General features: G+C 43.7%; 1 protein-coding gene across 3 annotated transcripts in view; it reads left to right on the forward strand.

Moving 5' to 3' along the window:
• The window catches only part of LOC128692612 (serine/threonine-protein kinase pim-1), a 48256-nt gene extending 40221 nt beyond the window's left edge, over positions 1 to 8035 (forward strand). For all 3 annotated transcript variants that reach the window (XM_053781813.1, XM_070089867.1, XM_053781812.2), the window contains exons 3-4: positions 3861 to 4067; positions 4246 to 8035. In XM_053781813.1, coding sequence (XP_053637788.1) covers positions 3861 to 4067; positions 4246 to 4758 — 720 coding nt within the window. In that variant the 3' untranslated portion in view covers positions 4759 to 8035. The remainder of the gene's footprint in view (positions 1 to 3860; positions 4068 to 4245) is intronic.
• Positions 8036 to 8327: the final 292 nt, after the last annotated feature.

Here is an 8327-nt window from a genome sequence, read left to right on the forward strand (position 1 = left end):
CTACAGTTTTTAAACTGCAACATTAACACCCCTCCTTCAGAGTGCAGGCACTGTACTTCCCATCTCCAGGACTCAAGTCCGGCCTGCCGGTTTCCCTGAATCCCTTCATAAATGTTACTTTGCTCACACTCCAACAGCACGTCAAGTATTAAAAACCATTTGTCTCCATTCACTCCTATCAAACACGCTCAAGCATGCCTGCTGGAAGTCCAAGCCCCTCGCACACAAAACCTCCTTTACCCCCTCCCTCCAACCCTTCCTAGGCCGACCCCTACCCCGCCTTCCTTCCACTACAGACTGATACACTCTTGAAGTCATTCTGTTTCGCTCCATTCTCTCTACATGTCCGAACCACCTCAACAACCCTTCCTCAGCCCTCTGGACAACAGTTTTGGTAATCCCGCACCTCCTCCTAACTTCCAAACTACGAATTCTCTGCATTATATTCACACCACACATTGCCCTCAGACATGACATCTCCACTGCCTCCAGCCTTCTCCTCGCTGCAACATTCATCACCCACGCTTCACACCCATATAAGAGCGTTGGTAAAACTATACTCTCATACATTCCCCTCTTTGCCTCCAAGGACAAAGTTCTTTGTCTCCACAGACTCCTAAGTGCACCACTCACTCTTTTTCCCTCATCAATTCTATGATTCACCTCATCTTTCATAGACCCATCCGCTGACACGTCCACTCCCAAATATCTGAATACGTTCACCTCCTCCATACTCTCTCCCTCCAATCTGATATTCAATCTTTCATCACCTAATCTTTTTGTTATCCTCATAACCTTACTCTTTCCTGTATTCACCTTTAATTTTCTTCTTTTGCACACCCTACCAAATTCATCCACCAATCTCTGCAACTTCTCTTCAGAATCTCCCAAGAGCACAGTGTCATCAGCAAAGAGCAGCTGTGACAACTCCCACTTTGTGTGTGATTCTTTATCTTTTAACTCCACGCCTCTTGCCAAGACCCTCGCATTTACTTCTCTTACAACCCCATCTATAAATATATTAAACAACCACGGTGACATCACACATCCTTGTCTAAGGCCTACTTTTACTGGGAAAAAATTTCCCTCTTTCCTACATACTCTAACTTGAGCCTCACTATCCTCGTAAAAAACTCTTCACTGCTTTCAGTAACCTACCTCCTACACCATACACTTGCAACATCTGCCACATTGCCCCCCTATCCACCCTGTCATACGCCTTTTCCAAATCCATAAATGCCACAAAGACCTCTTTAGCCTTATCTAAATACTGTTCACTTATATGTTTCACTGTAAACACCTGGTCCACACACCCCCTACCTTTCCTAAAGCCTCCTTGTTCATCTGCTATCCTATTCTCCGTCTTACTCTTAATTCTTTCAATTATAACTCTACCATACACTTTACCAGGTACACTCAACAGACTTATCCCCCTATAATTTTTGCACTCTCTTTTATCCCCTTTGCCTTTATACAAAGGAACTATGCATGCTCTCTGCCAATCCCTAGGTACCTTACCCTCTTCCATACATTTATTAAACAATTGCACCAACCACTCCAAAACTATATCCCCACCTGCTTTTAACATTTCTATCTTTATCCCATCAATCCCGGCTGCCTTACCCCCTTTCATTTTACCTACTGCCTCACGAACTTCCCCCACACTCACAACTGGCTCTTCCTCACTCCTACAAGATGTTATTCCTCCTTGCCCTATACACGAAATCACAGCTTCCCTATCTTCATCAACATTTAACAATTCCTCAAAATATTCCTTCCATCTTCCCAATACCTCTAACTCTCCATTTAATAACTCTCCTCTCCTATTTTTAACTGACAAATCCATTTGTATATATAACTATATATGAACTTGGTTTACTTTAATTCTTATACGCCCATATTGATAGTGAACAGATCACATGCAGCCTCAGTGACCCTCGTGTGTTGACAGGATTTAAATCCACCAAACCAACCACGGAAGAATCTTGTAGCTATGAGTGGTGGTGTTTTTAGCGGTTTGGGGACCATTTTGGCCTAGTTTAAAACCGTTGCTTTCCAAACCTGGTCCTGGACAATGATGGCGTGGGCATCGGGCGCCCACGGAGAGGCTCAACCACTTGCCTAATTATTTTTTTTTAACCAGAGGCTGTGAAATGCCGGGTCTGCTTTGCATGCAGGTGTTGAAGGGGCATTCGGGGAAGCAAGTATTCCTGCCTCTTAAAGATTCACAGGGATTGTTTTTTTCTCCCCCCACCGTTCTAATTGGGGTATCGGGTCACAAGCTGCTGCTCCCGCTTTTCCTTTTTTTTTTTTTTTTGAGGAATGTTATGTTAAAGGTTAACTTGTAGACTAGCCTTGTGGCACTCGGCCTTCCTCCTCCCCCTCACCTGTTCAGATCTTATCTACCTGTGGAATGTAAATAGGCAGGCCTTGTGTTGTCTGGAGCTTTTTTTGTTTTAATGTGCTCATGGGTGAGTGGTCCGGTATTTCCTAGTGGGTAGATAGAAGGTTCGTTGCCGGGGACTTGCTTCATTGCTGTTGCTTTGAATTGATGGGCTTTATTGGCAAAGTACCCACTGGAGGCGGCGGGGATGACCAACGAAGCATAACAAAGGCAGGCAACAGCCGCCGCCTCCATCATGGCGCCTACCAATTGCCTCGTGTTTATGGTAGTTGGGTGGGGTATTGGGAGGTGGGGTGGGAGCCAGTATTATTGCTTGTGATGAATGATTTGAAAAACCGACAAGTTGCTTGTGTTGTCACAGGTAGGGGGCGGAGATGGAGCTTTTGGTTTAGGGGGCAGAGATGGAGCTTTGGTTTAGGGGGCAGAGATGGAGCTTTGGTTTAGGGGGCAGAGATGGAGCTTTGGTTTAGGGGGCAGAGATGGAGCTTTGGTTTAGGGGGCAGAGATGGAGCTTTGGTTTAGGGGGCAGAGATGGAGCTTTGGTTTAGGGGGCAGAGATGGAGCTTTGGTTTAGGGGGCAGAGATGGAGCTTTGGTTTAGGGGGCAGAGATGGAGCTTTGGTTTAGGGGGCAGAGATGGAGCTTTGGTTTAGGGGGCAGAGATGGAGCTTTGGTTTAGGGGGCAGAGATGGAGCTTTGGTTTAGGATTGTTTTGGTTTGATAGCTAATCACATGTTGATTGTAGGAATGAATAAGACTTAATTATTTTATTGCAATTTTTTTTCGTAGATGGTGTTTTATCGATCCAAGCTTTCCTTGAGCAGAAAGTTTAGTAAAACAAAGTTCAAATGATGAATGAGTGCACTTTGAAAGCAGATAACTCTTCACTTCTAATGCACATCGTATCAGAATTTTCCTACTTACCCCACCTTTCCCATCTTCATCCATTACCTTCAGTGGTGATGCGTTTGTTGATGTAGATGGTCGGAGGGGTGTATGGCAGCAAACCACGGTACGGGCAGCAAGTAATGACGGGTGAGACAGCAGCATTCATGTTGACCTTCGGTATTTCAGCCTTAATTAAGGCTTGTGTAAGCTTAAAGCAGTCTTCATGTAAGAGATTGGGGGCGGGGTAGTTGAGGCTGGTGGAACAGGTTAGTGTACCGTATGTTTGGGGGTGGGGGTAAGTCCTTGTGAGGAATGTGGGGAGGGGCGCTGGCCTCTCTCCAACACGGCTCCTAGGTGGTGGTAGTCATCTGGACTTAGGTAGGTGCGCGGGGGGGGAGTCTCCTAGGTGTGAGTGGGGGAATCACCGGGTAGCAGACATTCATAGTTACTGCCTTTAGACAGAAATCTTAGTTTGTCATGTAAATATTTAGACATACTACTTTGTATATTAAATCTTTGCATGTAATAGTTACAAAATTATTAACGGAACTAATGTTTATTGTTAACAGGTTGGAGGTCGCCGTGCTCCCAGAGAGGTGGCGCTGTTGCTAAGGGTGACCCACGTACCCAACGTTGTCAAACTACTCGACTGGATAGAGAGAGATGACTCCTTTCTCCTGGTGTTTGAGCGGCCGGAGCCGTGCAAGGACCTCTTTGATTACATCACAGAGCGCAAGGTCATACCAGAGACGGAGGCCCGCTCCCTCTTCAAGCAGGTGAGGCATACCAGAACTTTTATTTTTGTTCCATGCTGAGTAATAATTTATGTAGCTAAAACTGAAGTGTTTACTGTAGTAATTAGTTATTGGTATATAGAATTTGAATTAGATTGTTCTGTCTGCAGTGTGTGAGGCACTGTACAATGTAAGTGACTGCAACTTTTGGTTCCATCAGGTTGTGGATATTGTACGTGACTGCCACGCTGCGGGCGTCATCCACAGGGACATCAAAGATGAGAACCTGCTTGTGACTTATGACTCCAAGGGCCGGGCGGTGCTCAAGCTCATAGATTTTGGTTCTGGTGCCCTCCTGTCAGACAAGAGCTACACTGACTTCGACGGGACGCGGGTGTACTCACCGCCTGAGTGGATCAGACACAACCAGTATGAAGGTGTTCCAGCCACCGTCTGGTCACTGGGAATCCTTCTTTACGACATTGTCTGTGGTGACATTCCCTTCGAGCACGATGAGCAGATCGTTGCGGCGCGAGTACAGTTCCGGACGACGGTGGACGAGGACTGTCAACACCTGGTGCGGTGGTGCTTGCGGGTGCGGCCCACTGAGCGACCAACGCTAGACAGCATCTTGCAGCATCCCTGGCTCAACAACACTCAACCGACCAGGATTCGCCATCCTGACCAAACCTCCCTTGATAAGTGTTCCACCTCGTCCCAAGAGTCGCTTTGATGGCGGCCCCCTCTAGTGGTGCTCTAAGCTTTGCACCCACCCTCATCTGTAGGCTGGCCCTCAACGCCCCTCCCTGAGTACCAGGATGCCGCCCGCATTGTGGATCCGCTCACCTGAGATGCGGGCGGCACCCTCCACCTGGGCATATGGGCGGCGCCACATCGCATCCCTCATACCAAAGCTTGGTGAAGCCCGCTTCTCATAGTGGGATGCAAATTGCGGCGGTGCCTGTGTACAGTCCCCCTCCCTCGCTGGCACCCTGGCGGTGCGTTGTCCTCGGCCGGGGGTACTGAGGATCTCCGGCCGTATTTATGGTGCGGCCCGGCCCAGTACGGCTTGGGTCACACAACTATTTATTGTCTGTAACCTCGCCCAGGGCATCGTGCCCCTGACCCACCTGCCGCTGACTCCAGCCCGACGCTGACACTGTGGCCAGTGAAGGTGTGGTGGTGGTGGTCAGCGGTGGAGCAGCAGTCATGGTGGGCGGTGATGTGGGTGTGGTCCCCGCCACCCCTCACGCCCACCACCCGCACTCGCAATGCCAAACAATGCAGTCTCGGCTATCTTCTGAAAGAGCTTCAGGCTTGTAAACCAAAGGTTATGTGTTACGAGTCCAACCTTGTAAAAAATGTAAAGGACTTAATTTATTTTGGTGCTTGAAAAAATATGAGCGTGTACAAAGTGTACATATGTTCTCCCCTTGTACAGAATTGATCATAAGCCATTGCTCAAGTGTGTAAGTTCTGTATATCAAAAAGTCATAATTCTGACAAAAGTAAATGTTTGTAGTACTATTTGCTTGGACATGTGAACCCCTGCGTCAGCTCCCCCACAACGAACAGCATATTCCAAAGATGTCACTAAATTCATGTTAGGTTGTGGTTACCCAACTTACGGTTGTGGATCGTCCAGCCTACGGTTGTGGTGCCCCTTCTAGCCTACGGTTCCTGCAGTCAAGGGAGAAGTTCAAGAATTAGTTTTTTCACAATTCCTTGAGAATTATGATGTTGACTAGAATAATTTCCTTGTATATTTACAGATTTGTTAAAGTTTTGAACTTTATTCCTTGAGTGTGGTCCTTGGCATCTAGAGGCAGATATATGCCAATTTTGTACATTTTCTTTTCCGTATTTTGGTTGCTAATTATTTTGAGATGCAGAGTTAAACTTTAAAAAGATTTTTATTTCTAGATAAAATTTATTCATAATTCTTAATTTTTTCTTGTTGAATATAGAATTTGATTTAAAGATGTGGCCATACCTTCGTTTTCTAAAGTGATATTGTTGTAAACTAGTTTACCTTCAACAGAGTTTAAATTTTTATGAACCAAAATGATATGAAATTCACCAGGACGTCAAACCCGCTTGTGAGGAGCTAATGGATGGAACAGATAGGCTACGCAGTTTCCCCCAAGTAGGGCTCTGTAAATGATCTCCTTTAAGTTGTACTTTGATTGGCGCGCACTACTGCTCTTCGGTGTATCTTCAGGATATACTAGCTACCACAACCATTGCTAATTATGTTACACTTGTTGAGACAAATGGAAATATTTTTGTGTACAGTAGAGAAATTCAGCTCGTGGTGAATTGGTAGTTTTTGTAATATCATGTTTCCAACTTAAAAAAAAGCTTTTTTATTTTGAGCTATTATTTTTTAGTACAATTTTGGTGTCCTAAGATGTATTTGGAATTTCCCCTGGATGGTCTTAGACGCCCAGGCATTGACTTAGATATTTAAGTCTTGTTTTGTATGCGAAGTCCTGTGTCCTTTTGTCACCCGATTGATTGTGAAGTCTTGGAACACAGTTGATCATCAGGTTCCTGTTGTAACTTTATACTCCTGTCACACAACGGCTGGGTTTCAACCCCCACCCGTTCTGCGAGATGTTTATAATCGTGTTTTTACAATTTTGCGAGTCGTTGATATCCCTCTGTTCTATAGCCGTCTGAAGCTATTCAGTTATTTCAATGTGTTGTATATATGCATATATGCATGTATACAATGTGTATGTATATATAATGTGGCGCTTCAGGCGAGAACTAAACTAGCAACATTGGCAGAACCAGACACATTTACTGTCAGTATTGTTATTTTTTCTAATAGGAGCTATATGATTGTTTTAAATTTGCAGCCTGTGTTAACCACTCAGATAGGCTTCAATTTAATGTAAAATAAACAAACATTCTAGTTTACCAATGATTGTTTAGTTCTTGCTTGGAGTTCTTCATATATTGTATATATGTACATACACAGTATTTTTAGCTTCCATTTATAATGTACATTCAGTGCAATTGCGATTTATAATTTTTCATGAATTTTTAAGTTTTATAAATGACAGGAATAAGACTAGATTTCCAGCTTCGTATCCAAGACTTGACTCTTACGTTGCGTGTGCTTCATATGCTGTCAGCTTGGGGAGATGAGACGGCTTCAGGATTGTCTTGAAGGTTGATTTCCAATCTTTTCCTTGAGGATTTTTTTTTAACCTAATTGACACTGAGGTTGGCTCATTCTTTGAGCCCAGTAGAGCAGAATTTTCTAAATACAGTATGTGAAGGTAGAGGTAAAGTATTAAGGGCTTTTGCAATAAGAATTTTATCGTTTTGTGTCAAATGTCAACTGTACAGCTTTGGAGATATGGCAAATGTCAGTCCAATTGCCAAAAAAGACAACTCGTTGAGATTTGTAGTGCTGTGTTCTTGAAAAGACAAAATATGTGTTGTACATTGTAAAAAGAAGTTTCATCTGCGTTACTGGAAGACGACTTTCACGCATTCTGTTTTTCATTTTATTAAAAAACTCAAATGTTTTGTATAAAACAGACCGTAGGTAAGATTACTCTGGCGGTGACACAAATTGTGAATAATAATTGTATCCATGTAAGTTCTGTCACTGAGTTCCATCGCAAGCCTCGCCTTCAGTAGAGCCTCGTCATGACCTCCACCAGCTTCAGCTTCCCCTTGACACTACTCTAATTGCCCAACATCTGCAGGTCGGTAATGGTCATGGCTTGTTTTGCATATGCTCATTTTTTTTTAATCAGAGCAACAAGATTACCTAATCAGACAATTCAAAAAGTAAGTTTTGTGAAAAATGTTAGTTACTATAAATTTTGTAATTGTTCAGTGTTGTGGGTTGCAGCAGGTCAGCCCTGGTGAGAAGCTTGCAGGAAGGCGAGGCTGAGGGAGCGAGGCATTAGACAACATAACTTTGTGTTTGACAAGAAACTATAAAGACGTATTTTTGTAAGTAAATAAAGAAAAAAGCAATTGCCAAACTTTGTTTCTCTTTCCCACGAACTTAGTGAACGCTTCATTACCCTACCAAAGGAAGCAAGATAAATAAGATTTTTTTTATACTTTATTTTTAATTAAACAAGGTTTCAAAATAGTTTTACATAATGTAATATGAAAAAAAAAGTAGATATTTCCACAAGTATCGATGGATACAGAGGTACGTATGTGTGTACACACATACCTCTATTACAGTATTCGTCTGGTGTCAAGTTAATTGCAGTCTTAATGAACCTTTGAATAGTAGCTAGGCTTCAAGCCACTTTAACCACAAGT

The sequence above is a fragment of the Cherax quadricarinatus genome, chromosome 30 (assembly GCF_038502225.1).
Source record: "Cherax quadricarinatus isolate ZL_2023a chromosome 30, ASM3850222v1, whole genome shotgun sequence".
NCBI classification, from domain to species: domain Eukaryota; kingdom Metazoa; phylum Arthropoda; class Malacostraca; order Decapoda; family Parastacidae; genus Cherax; species Cherax quadricarinatus.